This window comes from Eutrigla gurnardus (genome assembly GCF_963514095.1).
Source record: "Eutrigla gurnardus genome assembly, chromosome: 13".
NCBI classification, from domain to species: domain Eukaryota; kingdom Metazoa; phylum Chordata; class Actinopteri; order Perciformes; family Triglidae; genus Eutrigla; species Eutrigla gurnardus.
The window spans coordinates 19,721,379-19,739,598 of record NC_139936.1 but is presented as its reverse complement, the minus strand read 5'-3'; the positions used below and the strand labels follow the sequence as shown (position 1 = coordinate 19,739,598).

The 18,220-nt window shown below is 41.1% G+C and overlaps 1 protein-coding gene across 1 annotated transcript in view; it reads left to right on the top strand.

The window, feature by feature from the left end:
• dapk1 (death-associated protein kinase 1) overlaps window positions 1–18,220 on the top strand; it is a 64,885-nt gene that overhangs the window by 7,550 nt on the left and 39,115 nt on the right. The window contains exon 3 of the mRNA XM_084025472.1: window positions 16,818–17,039. Coding sequence (XP_083881598.1) covers window positions 16,818–17,039 — 222 coding nt within the window. The remainder of the gene's footprint in view (window positions 1–16,817; window positions 17,040–18,220) is intronic.

The following is an 18,220-nucleotide window of genomic DNA, read 5'->3' as shown; positions in this document are numbered from 1 at the left end:
AAATCAGAGTCATTGGAATGTCCTCGAGGAGTGTAATGAGTTATTTTCAATTAATCTCTGCAGTCAAAGGAGGATAATTGGATGCTGTGTGTGTGTGTGTGTGTGTGTGTGTGTGTGTGTGTGTGTGTGTGTGTGTGTGTGTGTGTGTGTGTGTGTGTGTGTGTGTGTGTGTGTGTGTGTGTGTGTGTGTGTGTGTGTGTGTGTGTGTGTGTGTGTGTGTGTGTGTGTGTGTTGGGGGCTCTACAACCCTTTTGTGGTCAATTAGGAGAGATCTGAAGACAGGCGAGTAATCGTCAGGAGGGAAAAAGACAACTTTCCCCTTTTCTGTCTTTCATCCTCGTATTACTTAAGTAAACTTTACACACTGCATGCTTACATGGAGCCGTCCAGATCAAATTGAAAAAAAAAATCTATTAATTTTGAATGGGTGGTAAAAACGATTCCTATTACATTCATTAGATGTATGATTGCTATGTAACACACCATCCAATGTGTTTTTAATTTTAATTTAATTTTTTTTTATTTCTATCATCCCACATGCTCGTCCACCAAGATGCAGCAGTTGATGTTGGACTATATTTCCATACAAACATGAAGCAGTTTCACTGATATGGCAAATGCAGTACATATTTGGCTGTTTTCTGTTATTGATTGGTAGCTTTTTTTTCTTATCATTCATCTGCTGTCTTTCTCTGAAATGCATGGAAGGTGATGCTTTTACTGTTACTAGAAGCAGCTTGTTCAATAAGGGTAAAAAGTCCTGGTTAGTTGGTTTGCTGCTTGGTGAGCAGTGATGGTGACAGCAGCGGAGCAGACAAAGGCCAAGGGCCAGGGCTGCGTCTGTAGGACGACTGACGTATATTGTATGTATGTTTGTCCATACATGCATCAGAGAATCCATGCGGGTTTGTTATGGGATGTTGACGACAAAATGTCAAAGCGGCGGTCTTCTGTCAACAGCCCTCGAAGCCAATTCACCCGTCAGTGAGGACATGCAGGTAGACAAGACGCTGAACACGCTACCACACATCCTCATGCTGCCCCACTTTTATGTTGTTTTCCTCGTCTTTGTGTAATTATTAACAACGGCATGAACAAGGAAGTAACGCCTACACAGTTTCCACAGATGCATCTTTTAAAGTGCAATAGAACACTCATGTTTTCTTTGTGGTTTATTTGCACCCGGGATCGTTTGAAGCACTGAGTAAAAGTTGAGCAGTACAGAGAGGGATTAAAGATCATTATTGAAGGCTTGAAGTATGACATGTTGCAAAGCCTCAGTCTGGCTCAAGCGTCCCTGGCTGGAGCAGTGCACGCTGAATGACTGATTCTTGTTTCTGTCTTGAGGCATTAGCTCATGTAAACAGAAGGTTTTAGGCAAGCTTCAAGCCATATTCAAATTGGGATTAGAAGTACAAAGAGAGCCTCACTGCTCATTCAGGTGATAAAATGAGGTTGAGGAATTCCCGGTCTTTGTTTGGCGTGAGTTTCCAGCTTTGTTGACCGTATACATCAATGTTGGACTGCATGTTGGTCGAGCCCTGTTTAGGACCGTCCAATCCACTCAGTGGCCAAACAGGGCTTTAAGTAACCAGTCGTTTCTGCCCCACTTGTTTTTTGGGTTCTGATTTATTGTTTTCATTATTGATGTTATTGGAATTTTTTGCATTATGGCATACTTGGAAACTTTCACTGGACTTAGTGAAACTTTCAGTCCTTATTAGTGACTCGTTGCTTATAGTGAACTCAGGATATTAGTTTGAATCACAATTATTGTGGCCAGGATTATTGTGACATGAAAAACCCAATCGCCAATTTCAAATCGGTGAAAATTCAGTTTGCACATGCTGTGCAAGATAGGAAGGATGCGCTTATAATTGCATAATCAGCCTGATCAATACAGTCACATGCTGGCGCCACCTATTGTGTTCAGGCACGGTTACGGAAATCAAATACCCGCCCACGGATTTCTGTCTGCTTCTGTGTCTGGTTTTATCAGCTGCTGAAGAGTTTTGTCTCTCTTGCTCGCTCTGTCGGGACTCATCAGGCAGTCTGTTTCAGCTGTGCTGCTTCATTCGTCAATAATATTGAATTATATTCCCATGCCTTGTATAAGCAGACATGCAAATACAACCCAAGGTCCTGTTCATTCTCACACAATTTGATGCCAAACTTATTCTGTCGCTAGATTTGAGGTGGATCAGTGTTGCCTTGGCAATATTCATACTCACACAGTCTGTTATGTTTGGTTTACTTGAAGGTCAGTTCCTTGAAGATCATTGTGTTGACTGTGATGCTTTTCTGCTTTGAGATAATCAAAAGAAAGGGCAAGGGCTTTGAAAACTCAGTTCGGTTTTAATTAATGTCAACCAGGTCAGACTGGAGGTAAGGAAATCCAGCTCTGTTGATCTCAGCAGTCATTATGGCCAATCAGAAAGCAGCGTCATCGTTTAGGTTTTGAATGTCATCTCCTGCCTCCTTGTCATTTTTATTGATTGTCTTGATAATAACAATAGGTTCACGTCAACATGTAGTCTTTGCTAAACCAACAAAACCAGTCTGTGTGCCTGCCTGCCGACTTTCCCTGAGTCATGACAGTCAGCCAACATCGAAACCTGCTGAATGTCAGTTTCACCAGACGTATAGGGGCCCCGTTTTAAACAGCGAGGGCAAAATAAAATGGGAGACGATGGATGGACCAGCTGAAAGCCCAGCAGGCCCCCCTCCTCACCTTCTGCCAACATCTCCTTGGTTGTCAGAACAACGCTTTTGCACTTCCCTAAATTTGTATGCACAGCCTGATATCGAGCTGGTTTCTCGATGTGTCTCTGTCTTTCTTAGTCCATTAAGTTAACTTGGCACGTTGATATCTAAAGACAGGTACACCAAAGCTCCCCCCTGTTTCGCGAGCTATCTGAGAAAAGCGTAACCACCCTGACTGAAGGATGAAAGAAGGATGTGGTTGTTGTGGTTGATAGAGTCAGAGGAGTCAATATGTTTGAATATTACTGAGTAAACTTAAAATTGAGGTTGGGTATCTTAACTCAGTTTTATGCTAGGGACCGAAATATGTCCACAGTGCTCAGCATTGATAACTGCCAAGTTTTGAATATTTACATTAAATGTTCAAATTTCTATTCTTGTTTATTTATATGTTGATCAGATTCTTTTGGCCTTTTTATATTTTAAGCCCCGCTAGCAGAAATGTTGTTCTGTGTTCACTGACTGTCCGATGGATTTTAAGAAAGGTCATACAGATATTAATGCTCCCCAGAGGATGAATCCTACCGACTTAAGCGATCCGCTGACATTTCCTCCTGCACCAGCGTGAGGTTGACATTTTTGGTATTGACTATTGAGTGAAGTATCTCAACAATTACTGGATGGATTGCATTACATTTGTTTCACATTGACGTTACCCTGCAGGATGAAATGTAATAAGCTTGGTGCTTCTTTCCTGTAGCGCCATCATCAGGTCAAAACTAACGACATCCCCATAAGTCCCAGCTGTTCTTTGCGTTGAGAGCTAATCGGCAAAAAACTAAACAAAAGTGGTGAATTGAATCGTCACGGTGACCGTGTTAGCATGATGGTGTTAGTATTCAGCTCAAACCATAAGCTTGTCATCTTGTTTGAACATTTGAGAGTTTTGGTTCGTTTTGAAAGCACAGGGATCATTCATATCAAGTATGATTATCCTCATATGGGGAAGAATGTCTGAATTTAATCCACGTCTGTGTGTCTGTAATGAATGACACCAAATAAAATCCCAGGGATCATAATAATTAAACGTTTTGGGGCTCGAGGAATCTGTTCAGGAGCTGACAGTGAAAATGTTTGGTAACCATTGCAGCTGAAGATCATAAAAAATCTGAAGATGGTAAGAGAAACCTTTCACCTCCTTGTACCTCTAAGCACAATGTATCCATTGTAGGCGCTGCCTTAAAACCTTGGAGCTGGGGGAGCTGAATGACATTCCTCTGACACGTTGAATGGCTTTTCACTGAGGCTACTAGACAAGGGCAAACACTGCCTGCCTCTCATTTAGCTTTCTGTCAGTAATCAGTCCGTCAGTGCTGTCGCTTATAGTTTTTGACACTGCAACTGTGACTCCTCCCTGCTGAGATCACATTTGGCTGCTGCAGTAAACTCTGAGTGAGGTAAACAGTCTGAACACCTGCAGAGAGGTCCCAAGTCATAGAAAGTTGGAGGTCTTGACAACATTATTGACTCAGCAGTTTAAGTATTTGGCGTTAATATAAAGATTTGGTTGTGTTTTAAACTGGAGGGGCCGATCATTTTACTGATGCCTCCGATCACTTTTCAACTTGATGTTATTTTTTTGGGAGTAAACTTGTAGTCTTACATGAAGGATAAATAATGTTGCTGTGGTTACCTGGTGTAATACCTTGAGGTAGTGGTGCCTTGGTGGCTGAGGGCTGAAAGATTGAACAATACAACGTACATTTTGCATATTCACCTAATTTGCGTCTTTGGATTGACTTTGTATGCAATAACCCTGTGTTATTACATACAAAGTATGCGACCAGAAAAAAACCCCATGCAGCAGAATAGACACACAGCGCCGCCGCCTCGTCATGCTGCTGGCGTATCAAAGTGTAAATGTGCAAAGAATTCCAAAAGGAAAAATAGTGTTTCCTTTCCTTCCCTTGCGGTGGACTTGTCAATAGTGTGGTATTGTATTAGCTATGCATGTGAGTCATCATGGCAAAATGTGGTGCTGGAGACACTTACTGTGGCGGGAACCACATCAGTGGTTTAGATTACTTCAATTACATCTGTGGACAGATTTTGTTACCTCGATAGCATCATAACTTTGCACGATGCAGTCATTAAACCTAACAGGTTTGTAGTTGACATCAAAATGAAGGTCAATTTCAAAATAAAAACAGAAACTGAGGTCTAATAATAGTTTAAACTAACTTGGAGGATGGAGACATTTGGACAAAATCCATATCTGTACACAATCTCTCACTCACGCCGTTTAAGCCCACCCAAGATGATCTACACTCTTCCTTCCTCCAACCAGCACTAGTTCCTCTGCTCAGTCTCTGAATCCTGTTGCCGTGGTTACCTTTCCGCTGTACACAATGCCGTGGTGGTTGCATAATGTTTTTCTGCCGGTGCAGTTTGTGGCCCACACTACAGCTGAGTGGGCAGGGATCACTCCGAGCCGCCCTCCCACACTTCGCTCCATGCTAATGAAAAGCTCGCCCTCACTGGGGAGTTTTCACACTGAATCATATCGGACAGCAGAGAGCCTCGGAGCCTGTGGTTGCCTCCCTGCTGCAAAGGCAGCGTCCCTTCTCGTCTGAACCTAGTTTGACACAACCGGTGATAGAAACTGAACAAATGGGATGTGGGAGGTGCATGAATCTGATGGAAAACAGTCTTCAATCGGGGTCACATTAAGGTGTCTGACTGATCTGTTTGAGTAACGTATCTTTGCTCTACCATAATAAAAGTAAGCAAGGAGACATTTTTGCATATGCATTATTTTGTTTGTGCACCAATGTGAGCACATGGTGGGACTCTCAGTGATGTTGTTTCAGAAGTTGGACTGATGTTGGGGAAGTTTTAATTTGGCAAGTGTGCAACTTGTTATTACCAAGGATCAATACCTGTAATGGCAAAATAATGATTCATGTGTTGCACTCATTGGATATGATTATTAATTATTTACTGTGTAAACTCCATCAGACATAATGCAATAAAGTTTCAGTAAAGGTCTGTAATGGCGATAAAAACTTGGTAAAACGATTCCGTTTTTTGGGGGTGTATGATGTTGAAGCGATTCATCAATTAATCGATGGACAGAAGAATAATCAACTATTGTTTAACCTATGTGGAGATTTGCTGCTTTTCTCAGTTTTACATTATTGTAAATTAAACATCTTTTATCGTTCCACTGCCAAAATAAGACATTTGGACTTTTCACTATTCACCAACATTAATAAATGAATTTAAATTAATAAATAATGATGGATTAATGGAAACATCAATCACTAATCAATTACTAATCAATCATTTACTAATATTTCTGCCTTTTATTGGACATAGAGGCAGACAGGAAATGAGGGGAGGTACAGAGGTGTGACACACTACAAAGGTCTCCAGTTAGAATTGAACCAGGGATGTTATGGTAAAGTGGTATGCCGCATAACCATTTGGTTACTGGTTTAACAGTATAATGTTAAACATCTCATTGATCTTCTTTCTAATGTTCTAGCTGTGAACTAGCAGTGAAAGGTGTGTACAGTTTCTGTGTACAATAAATGTTACACCCAAGCCAAGTTCCCGTGTCTCGTCAGCAATCTGCTGATTAAAGTCAGCGGGTTTACCAACCTGGCTCACTAGAAGTTGGCTGACCTTTCAAGGTGAAACAGCTATTTTTGATCATTTTTAATTTCTTTTGACTGTTTAACTGATAGCATAAATCGGTCAAAATCTATTTTGTACCATCCCTTGTCTTCTCATATTTCAGATTAGCCTAAAGTCTCAGAAAGAAATATTTAACAATCTCTGAAAGCCCAAGGTGACTTCTTTAATGTCCAGAACGACTAATAGTACAATATATTCAGAGACAGACTAAGAGAATGTATCAGGATCTGTAGTTAGTCTGTCTACTAATCAGTCAATTATACTCTTAATAGCATAACTGTTGAGAATATCAAAACATTGCTTTGCAGGGCACAGAATGGGCGGTATTAAAGATTAGTAAATTATACTTTGTCAGCAGTATGTGGTTTCTGTTCTGGTTTTTATCTGCTATGTCATCTTAACGTACCATTTCCTTTATCTAAGTTTCAGGTGTTTGAGTGTTAAAGTGCTCTGAGCAGTTCTGGACGAGTAGTCAGATTTGGTGAATTTGGGCACTGACAAAGGACGGTGTGCAGAGCCTTGGAGCTTTATTCATTCCCTATGAGCCAAGGGAGATTTAATTAACTAGAGAAGCATAACTGTAATTACAGTGACCTGGCATCTTGCACAAAAACAAAGATTGTTGGTTCATTTCTTTTCATGTGAAGTTGTGGATGGAAAACTATGCAAGACCCCCAAATTCACACAGGGGTAGATGGTTGGGGAACTGGTTTTGTGGTTCTTCAGTTGAGCTGGGTAGAGCTTCTGTTTAAAACAAGGAAGTGACCAGTTATCAATGTTGAAATATTTTCCTGGGAAGTTAGTAAGAACAACCGTGAATAACTGAGTCTTCCTGCTCTCTTTCTCTCACTCTCACTTTGTCTTTTGTTTTTATTCCAAGTGCCAAGCAATTTGGCAGCAATGCAGGAAAGTGATTTTTTATCCTCATTAAATATTAATCTGATAAAAAGCTAAATTCAGCACAGCCGAGGTTTATCAGAATGCCTGTTTTTCTTTGGATCGTCACGAAAAACACTTGGCAGTCCTGTTTAAAAGCTCAAGTTCATCACCAAATCTGCAAACAGCAAGCTGCTGCTGTGTTGGATGGATGAGTTTCACCGTGTTGCTTCTTCTACAAGTATGGAAACGCTTCCAGATCATTCTCTGCAGAGAGAAAAGTCTGGAAACGAATGAACAACTAATGGATTGGCTGACCTGAGACTCTAAGTGCCGATTGAAGGACAGTACAGTTATCCATTTCAGTTCTTGTGAATGAGCAATCATTACTTGTGAGGGGTGTGTAAAACCTTGAAACACTACTTCATTTCAACATTTACAGTTTCTGTCCTTCACCGATTAAATCACTGTTTCCAGTAAGCAGTAGCGAGGTCATATATCTATCGATTTGCTGAGACGAGTTGTTGGAGTACTGCAAACTTTGTGGGAGTGGGCACATAGGAGCACTTCAGCCTGAAAGAAGTTGAGTAAATGCAGTGCAGGCAGTTGAAAGAGAGGTTACATGGAGCTTCTATTATGTTGTATCTCCCTGTGTTATCCACTCAACAGCGACTCTGGGTTTAAAAATTGATGATTTGGACTACTGTTGATTGTCTTTTTGGACCCATGAAAAGCCTGTCACACTTCACTGCTCTCTCCCAGGCTGACATGGTGATGACTGATGCCATCAGCCAATCATTGCGCTGCATTAAAGCTGCTTTGACACAAAGCTGACAGAGATGGAGATCTGTGACAGATTACAGCACCTCACTTTAATCAGATGGCTGCGTTATCCATCCTGACATGTAGCTCTCTATTTAAAGATATAATATGAAGTCACATTGTTGGTTGCTAGAGAGTAAATGAAGGGAGGGACCGGCATGTAAACGAACCAAGCTGTGAATCACAAGAATAAAACAAATATTTATTTTCTGATTGTTTCACGGCGCTTCTAAAGCACAAATAAACACACCTCATAAATTGGGGGGAATGTGCCACTTCATCGTGCCGTGGCCTGTCTGCTCTCTCTGTGCTTGTCTGAGGCTGTGAGGTCTGTGAGCGTTGCTACCCGAACACAACAAAATGTGACGCAAAGAGAAAAGACGGGCATCTCTAAGACACACACTTGTCCTTGGTCCTAAGTGAAGATAGTTTTGTGTCAGTCTATACATTTATTTTTAGGAAAATGTTCCGTTATACCTTTTTAATGACATCAAATCACCATTTCCACAGAGTATGTCGAACCATAGCAGAGTCTGCAACAGTCTGAAAGATGGAGACCAAATACAGAACTAAAAGAGAATTAATTGTGATCTTGCATGCATGTGCCATGAGGTCAGTACCACAGCACGTATGTTGTATGCGACGATAGACAATAGTTTGCCAACCAGTTCAACATATCCGCTTAAGAAATGGTGATCCGGCAATGTTATTGCAGCTTTGAAGGATGTCACATGAGTTCCCATCATGTGACTTGTTTGTTTTGCTTATCACTGGGCAGCATAAACCACAATGAACAAAATACCAAAAAATGCAACAATGCAGAGTTCCTCTGTGGTTCACACCAAAGGAAACCAAGCTGTGAGTGAGATCACGCTCATTGTGCCACCCGTCCATGTGCATCAGTATCAGTTCTGACAGAGGAGCTTTGTGTGTGCAGTGTCTACCTTCCTGGATCTCTGCTAGCCTGCCTGCTATTGTACTTAACACTTTTCAGCTTTTCAGCACCATCTCCTATTTCACAGTAGTAGTGCACGGAGCCAATCAATAGCTGGCAAATGGTAGTGGAGGAGAGTTGATACACGTTCTGTGCTTCCTCGTGTATTGTGTTAACAAGTAGTTTTTGTTGTTCGCTGGTGGTTATGAGTGAGATAACAGCTAGCCCTTCAACAGAAAATGCATTACCAACATTTTCTGTTCATTGTTTCATTAATTTATGCAGCAAAGATGCAAAAGGCTTTCTGGTTCCAGCTTGCAAATGTGAGAATTTTTCAAAATTAAAAAATGAGTAATTGCTTCCTCAGAAAAGAGAATTGAAAACAGATTGATATGATTTTGACAGATTAGTCATTAATTACATTTTATATATATATATATATATATATATATATATATATATATATATATATATATATATATATATATATATATATATGCCCCCCCCCCACCCATAACAGGCTAAGCGGTTGACGATGGATGGAAGGATAGATTTCGATGTCATGATAGACATACATTATTCTCTCGAGTGTAGGCTGTATTTAAGAGGATGTAATGTATAGATGGATTATGGTGGGATTAAGGGCAAATATTACAAAGGTGAGTATCATGCCTTCCATTTCCAGCCCAGTCTCAATAGGAATTACTTACACATTAGATTATTCTGCAATAAATGATTTGATCTAATACTATCCAGACAAGCATAAGCTAGGCCTTAGAGAAAGCTGGGTCATGGAGCCTCTGGCCGCAAGACAAAATGTTTCTCCTGGTAAAATCCCAGGTTTATTTTCTGTGTTAAGGAGATTCTCAGGCCAGCTGCAGCTTGTGCTGAAATCGACTCTCCAGAAGGGGAAGCACACAGATTTTTTAGCCAGGAAGTGATTTGTGTGTGTTTTTGTGAGAAAAGTAGCTGTATGTGTGTCATCTTCAGCTGCTGTCGGACCAAGCTGTGCCAGACACCCTGAGTTGATGACTTGAGCTTCACACTGAGCTTGTTATCACCTCGTTCCCACCGAGGAAGCTGCCTTCTCAACACAACTCCCTGTCTACTTGGAAAGCTAAAAAGAAAAATCATGCGTCACAAATAAATAAAAAAATGCATATAGGTCTGGTTCCTGTCAACAAGAACAAGACGATCACTTTTTCTCTTGGCTTGGTTGCCACTGCATGAATCATTTCGTGGCATCAATAATTGGTGCCACAGAGTGCTTAGTCGTTATAATCAACTACTTAAGACGTGTGACTTGGTGTAGTCAATGCTTCCTCAAAAATGTAGTGTTAAAGGAAATGATGAACCACTGTAAAGGTACTCTTTATGAGGGGAACGTTCCGAGATGCATCGATATTATAATAATTATAATTGATCCCTCCCTCAAGGTTATTTCCTGTTCTCTATCTTGTGACCTTTGTTCTTAAAAATGATGCATCAACAGTGTTTTATCCACTGCACGTCACACACTGGCCACACTTTGTGTTGTGTGCGTCCAGATCAAATTCATCCCTCGCCCCCTCGTCTTCCCACTTCCCTGATTTTTGTTTACAAGGCCTTTCTGCTGCTCATTACCACTGAACTTTGTTCATTCCAGCGCTGCCTCATCTTGACAAGGCCACACTCCAGTCAGAGCAGCTACGTCTAACTAACATCAGCCAGTCATCCAGGCGAGGCCGGCGCTCATTTGACAGCAGACTCTAGTGTCCAGTGATTGGTCTTCTTACTGAGTGGACAGAGACTTTTATAGGGATGGAATGTTGCACTCCCAAATATATGGCTTAATTGTAGGAATGTTTATTTTCATTATTGATTAGTCTGGCAGTTATTACTCAATTAATCATTGTTTGTTCTATAAAATGTCAGAATACAGTGGGGAAAGTCCATAAGATTTCCTAATGCCTGAGGCAAAGTCCACACATGTCAACAGTCTAAAACCCAAAGATAATGATGAGTTTGCTATCACAGTGTGGAGAAATGCAGCAAATTTAAACTTAAAAAAAAAAAAGTTCATCAAAATAGTTGCTGATCAATAATTCGACTTCATTGCATTACGTTCATTTAGCAGCTTGTCTGCCTGTGACTCTGACTCGTTATAAGTTACTTGATCTGCTGTATGAAGAAGTCTCTTAAAGGCGCTTCCAGCATCAGCGCTGTATAATCGACGCCTGTGTACAGCTGGAGCTTTGAAGCAACAATTCGGCGGACACCAAATCCAATTTGCCGTGGTTGCAGCGGCTGAACCGAGGCTCTTAGCCTGGCTTCTGTATGGCTGTTTGCATGTAAGTTGATTGAGAGCAGGTCTGCTTTATGAAGCAGGGTCAGATACTTTGTACTTGTGTATGCATCTGTGCGTACATTCAACAGGCCGGACTTTATAGTAAACCTGAGGTATCGGTCGATTAACTGTCTCTGTCAGACAGACTCGATGCTTTATCACCGTTAATAGATAAATCTGTATCTTTCCACAGATAAACAGTCTCCAGCCAGCAGTGTTATGTAATGAAAGGCATTGTCACAAAGCCAGGCAGCTCCTGATAGACACAAACAAACCTTCCCAAACAGCCCCCCCCCCCCCTCCAGCTGCTTTAGAGAAACAAGTAGGCCAAAAGTAGGAAGCCTGGCCTGTTCTTTAAGCACCACAAAGGCAACAGAGCAATTTGATCCTGCACACTATCTGGGGTTTTGCGCTGCATCAGGGTTGAGGGTGAGAAGCTGCTCTTGAAAAAACAGCCTCTCTGGCTCTGGTTTGTCAGTGATTCCCAGGAAGGCTTTTTATCTTCTTTGCCTGCTCATTATTTCTGCTCCATCTCTGCGATTCAGTGCTCTCCCTCAGCAAGTCAGTGCTCTCCCTCAGCATCCCTGGAGGATGAGAGGGATTTCCAGACTAGCCTTCAGGTAAACGCTAAACATCTATTGAGGGGATCCGCCACATTGACTCCTGTTAAGTTAGCTCTTAGCTAGGTTTTTAAGAGCAGCGTTGCAGCTCTCAGAAAGAGGAACCCGACCGGGGAAAGGGCGTTTTCCGATTTCCGAGGCAGCGTTGGGTTTTGGTTTCCCTCCACTACCTCACCAAGGGAAGAGAGCTCAGCTGAACTGCTGCCATGTTCCCCTTGTTTGTATGTGTGTGCAGCTGGTGTTTTGAACAAAAGGTGGGCTTCCCCCTCTCTTTCTGTGTGTACAGTGGGAGAGCTTTGGAAATAACAGAAGTGTGGAGATTGATTCTCACAGACCACATGCCGTCACACTGATGTAGTCGTTTTTCTGATGCATTTTTATTGTTATGTTGTTGTTGTACGTGTTGACACAGTCTGTGTTCTTAAACGGGTGATTGGAAACTTATTTCCCATATTTGTTTTCATGATATGGATCTGATTGTTTCTCCTTACAAGGTTGGACAAGTATATATTTTTCATATTTCAGTGTTGCTGGATGTGATGTAGGCTTGGTGGAGGGAGCACTGCAATGGAGTAAATGGAGTCAACCCTGAAAATAGCCTTTTATATGCTTGTCAACGAGATTTAAACGTAATGTATGTTCTTTTGTAATCGGTGCTGTGTGCAGTGGATCTAATTTACGCTGATGTGAAGAGTGGCTGATAATAAATATTTGAAAAAAGAAATTCATAAATATTCAACATAAGTGTTGAATGTGAGAACAGAATTTGGTGAGGTGGTAGAATGGGTGTTTAATGAATTTATTTTGATGTTGCTTGCATGTTATGCGGTGAACTTCTACCTCTTGTTTACATTATGAATAGTAATTTCAAGAAATTGAATGTTTTCAAAATAAGCAATTTTACATATAGTAGAAAAAATTAGTCCTTAATAGAAACACAGCTGTTCTAATTATGCCGAAGGTTGTATTCAATGAATCGGTATCGAAAATTCTCAAACGATATCCAGCCCTTCTCATAACTTGATTTGAGTTCCCCCCAGCCGACACGAAAGTGCTTTATAAACATTAGTACATCAGTGCTACATACTGGCAAAGCCTCATCAAACATTCATCATTCAATAACAGGAAATCCGTTGTGTTCTTCTCAATAGTATTGTCACACCCAAGTCCCACGGCTTCACAGATCACACTTCCCTCTGCATGAACTCTCGGCGGTGGACAGTTTGACAGCACACAAATACGTTTAAGGATGTTCTGGTTTGCTGATGTTGGCATTTCAGGTCTGTTAGATACCAACATATCTTTGTTTTTCCTACTTTCCCAGTCTGGTGGTTAGCTGGTGAAGTTGCATGTTTAGCTGTTGAACCTCCTGTTTCCTCCCTGTTCAGCTGGTTGTCTGATGTTTTTCTAGAAAAGTGTTGAATATGAACTTATGTACCAAACATGTAACCATGGCTGTATAAACTTCACCCTCACAGCGATACATTTGCAGCTAAAAGGATTTTCTATCGAGGTATCATCGCATGCAGAGTTAACTCACAGGTCATTTGAATACAGATTGTCCTGACGGTCCACATATATTGTATGGCTGCTACCTTGGCCAGGTCTCCCTTGTAAAAGAGATTTTTGATCTCAATGGGACTTCCTGGTTAAATAATAAATATAATATTATACGGTATATACACAATATGAACTCTACTCTCTTCTATCAACGTCTCTGTAAGGCGCAGATTAAATCCTGATGTTTCGGTGCCTTCTGTCTACATGGGGGAGGCCTGACTGACAGGTGGGGACCACAAAAGGGCGAAGCCAGTCTGCTTGGGGGTGGAGGAGACATTAACATGAGAAAGCCCTCATCCTCAGCTCTCTCTTCCTCTTCACATTGTCTGCTTCGTGTCGCAGGAGAAGTCACTTCCTTAAAGAGACATCATTCCCTTTTAGGGAGTCGGCAGTTCAGTCTGTCAGCAAACAATTCTCCAACCGTCCGAGTCCGATGACTTCCCTTTATTGTTGTTGATTTAAATAATATACCCGAGCATTTGTCTTTTTTTTAACACGTAAGAAATGTTTATCTGTTTTTCCTTGGTTTTGTCCTGCCATCCACTCTACTTTACTGTAGCCAAAGTAGATGAAAACACTGTTCTTCTATCATGTAGATTGGAAATCAGGCTGCCTTTGACCCCCAGGCTTTTTACACCATCCAGCTCCTTCTGAAAATGCTTATTTTGTGTGTCATATAGCCAATTGGACAATACACGGTTGGGTGACTCCACAACTATGACATTGAGAGAGTCTCAAAATGCTGACACCACATCAGTAATTGTTTTCATAATGATGTGCAATTAGTTTCCTCGATTAATCGGTCAGTCGTTGAGTCAATGAATCATCCAAACATATTGAATTTCCCAGAACCCAAAGTCTTCAAAGTGCTTGTCTAGTCCGGCCAACAGGGAATATTTGGCATTATATGGGCAGCAAACATTCACAATCACCAGAAAGTGTTGCGTGCATGCAGAGGTTTTAAAATTGAATGTGGACGCGTGACAAGTGATCAACGGGGACACACTGCAGTCCCGGTTCATAGAGCGGGGACGTTTTTGTTCCAGACACTCCCTGAGGCCTTATTTCTTTTTCCCCTTCAAGCTCCTCTGCAGCTGGCCGTGTTGTAGTCTAGATCCTGCATTTACTCATCAAATATTGGGAGACACACAGACGGAGAATTAGAGTGGGAACATATAGCTAAATACTATACTGTTTCCTGACTACTGTGCTCTCTCGTCTCGACAGGACCGTGGGAGTCACATGACAGCGCGGGGATCTCTCTCTTTATTGTGGTCATTTTTTGCCAAGGCAGTGGAAGCTTTTGCCATAAATCTGGCTGTGGATGGAAATAAAAAAAAAAGACAAAATGTGGCTCACTCTCTCTCTCATTTTCTCTCACCCTTCTTTTCCTCACCCCCTACTCCCTTGTTCTCGTCCTCCCTCCGTGGGTGTTTGGTACACTAAGTGCCGCATGATTGCCAGGGAGCCACAATCGCCGGAGGCGTCAACAGCCCTCAGCCAAGTGTCCTTGCTTCCCCCGAGTGGTTTTTCTGGCAGTGATTTTGGTGGAGTGAGCGAGTTGATTCAGCGTTATCCAGTCAGATAGCAGCGTTCGGTAACGCCGGTGCATCGTAGCACAGTGGCGGAATTTCAATAACGCCGTCTGTGTTGTTCCTACATAGATAATTTGTCAGGCTAAAATGTTGTGCAGGCTCGTCACATGTGGATTGCTCTGACAGTAAAAGTGCTTATCTTTTTTCTTTCATATCCACTTACTCAGTCCATGGCTATAGAATATAGAAGGACATGTAGGGAAACGAGAGGAAGCTGTTAAAAATGATCAAATGTTTCTGGTTGGGATTTAAATAGTTTTGGTAAAAATGACACAAAAGTGTTGGTAAATTTCTTCTTTGTTGCTAAAACTCGCTCACTTTGTCACATTGCTGCAATTTATAGCTTCATATAGCTTCAACACTTGAAATGCTAAAACCAACATGTTTTTGGTTTAAAATGACTTAAAATGATCCAAATTGTTGCAGATGATTTTTGTATAAATCTGCTAAGTGGTTAAATAGTTTCAGCTCATTTTTGGATATGTATGAATAATGGATGTGGTCAATTTTAGAGTTTGATCGGCAAATAATTTACACTGTCTGTTGTGTGGTGAATTTGTTTGTTTTTTTAATCATATTTGTGGGTAGATAAGATATAAATTCAGAAATGTCTGCAGCTGATACATAACAACAGGTATGCTCATTTGAACTGTGGAGGTACAAACTCATTATTACTGTACAACATTCTAGACCAACATGATCTATATAACTTCATTGTAGTGAATAATGAATGCCTATAAGCAGTAAAGGTCTTTGCTCTCGTCTTTATAGTTGGTGTGTGTAGGATTACTGCTTGGATGTTCGTCAGCTGTGTTGATGTTGTGCTGAGCTGTGATTCTTATCAACGTGCTGCTGACAGTGAGAGCTGTGCTGCCTGGATATCATTTTCACATTGTTGTCAAACTGATGATGAGGGGTTGCTGACGGTGAGGGCAGGTGTTGTTTTTCTGTATCTGAATACTTGCGTCTTTATTCAGCTCTCTTTGCTCTTTGTGTATCCAGGCGTAGTCGGGCCCGATGCATCAGCCAGTTATTAATTAAAGATGCGTTATTGCCTTATTATCCCGCCCACTCCTTTTGGCTCAGATGTCTATGTTTACCACATTGAAACTGACGTAGATACAGCCAACAGCAGTTATTAGTGAACAATGGTGAACCCTGTGGGAATTTAACACTTGAGAGTCATTGGAAGTCCTTGAGAGTCCTTAAAGCCAATTGATTCGGTCACTCCCATCTATTTTTGTAACATATCAGTCTGTAGTTAATTTTAGTTGGTTTTGGCTACTGTCCTCTTTTATTATTTGACATCAACTTCTGATCCCTTTGGTGTAGTTGATTTAAAAGCAGATGAATGTTAGTCATGATTTATTGACGTTCTTATTTGTTAGTGATTGTAACTTTGAAGTGTTAAAGCCCTCGTTAGACATTTTGAAAAATACACTTATTGTCTTTTCTTGCCGAGAGTTGAGAGATGACAAAATTAAACTACTTTCATATCAACTTTTAATCGGCTAACCACCAAAATGTTTGACCGGGTATGCATGTTGATCTATAGGTCAATTTACCGGCTATATGTGTTAAATATTACCAGCCACTTGAGCACCACTTCTTTTGGCTCAAACCAATGAGATATAACATGTTATATAACTTTTTGACACTCTCTACTTTCCTCCCTCTGCTAGCGGCCAGTTTGCTGTGGTCCGAAGATGTCGGCACAGGAATACGGGTGTGGATTACGCCGCCAAGTCCATCAAGAAGCGGCGCAGCAAGTCGAGTAGACGAGGGGTGACGAGGGACGACATTGAGCGTGAGGTGAACATCCTGAAGGAGATCCAGCACCCCAACATCATCACGCTCCATGAGGTCTTTGAAAACAAGGCAGAGGTCATCCTGGTCCTGGAGCTGTGAGTCTTTTATCTATCCGTCTGTGTACTCATCACAACAGCACATTGAAGCTTTTTCTTTTTTTAACTATTAGTAGTGGTAGTATGAGATTCTGAAAGAGGAAATGACCAAAAACCCATAACTTTTGTATTATAAAATCACGGACCACTTATTGACAAAATTAGGCAAGTTGCCATCATTCTGCCTACTGATACGCAAAATACTTTTTACAAAATGTTATTTAGGATCAATTATATTATCAGCCCATGTAGAGAGACGTATAAATCCAGCTTCTTTTTCCAAATTATTATGGTGTTGTTAAGTATGAAAATAAAAATATAAATACAATATTTAAGTGGCTGTCAGGGAAATGTTCTGTTTTAAAATCCGATGATTTAGTATCACACTTCCATAAAGCTGAAGGACTCGCAAGAATGAACAAATTAAAAAAAAACAAAAAAAACCAGATGATGTCAAACTCAAAGCTGAGGATAATCCCGATCAACCTCCAAAACTGCTGGTGACATCAACTGAGGAAAGCTCCCTTCAGGGCCTTAAAAATATTAAACTCCTTTCAGTTTTACTCCTCATGAAGTGTAAACTGAACTACATTTGTAAAAACACTAGGCTGCCAAATAAATAGCCAGTATTCAAGTTGGACAGGATATAAACTGTGGCTGTAACCTGTTAGAGGTGTCGTGTGGCTCAAAGCCCGCAAAGCCCCAGTTAGACCAGTTTTACCAGGTTAGGTGGAACTCCGAACACTGGAAGATAATTCATGTTTACATTACAGTCCAATTATAATCCAGCTGACACACTTATTCAGAACAAATCGGCCTGAAAACAGAATAGACTAGACCTCAAAGCGTGGGTCACCTAACAACCACCAGTCATGTGAAGGGCTGAGGTGGCCGGACCACATTCCTGACCCGTGATCACATACGAGGAACTAACGAGCACAAAACCAGTCCAGGTCTCATGGCTCATATCCAGCTCAGTACTGTTAAGTGGTAGAGTAGGTCACTATTTCTACAAATGACATCTGAATGCTTTTAACACTTGATTAAATGCTTCAGAGGAGAATTCCTAAAATCTCAGTTACAAACAGTAAAAACATGATCCCAGGAATCTCACTTCTATATAATATCTCCTTCTGCAAAGAGACAAGTTTGTCAACGACCAAATGTATCAGTCCAACCAT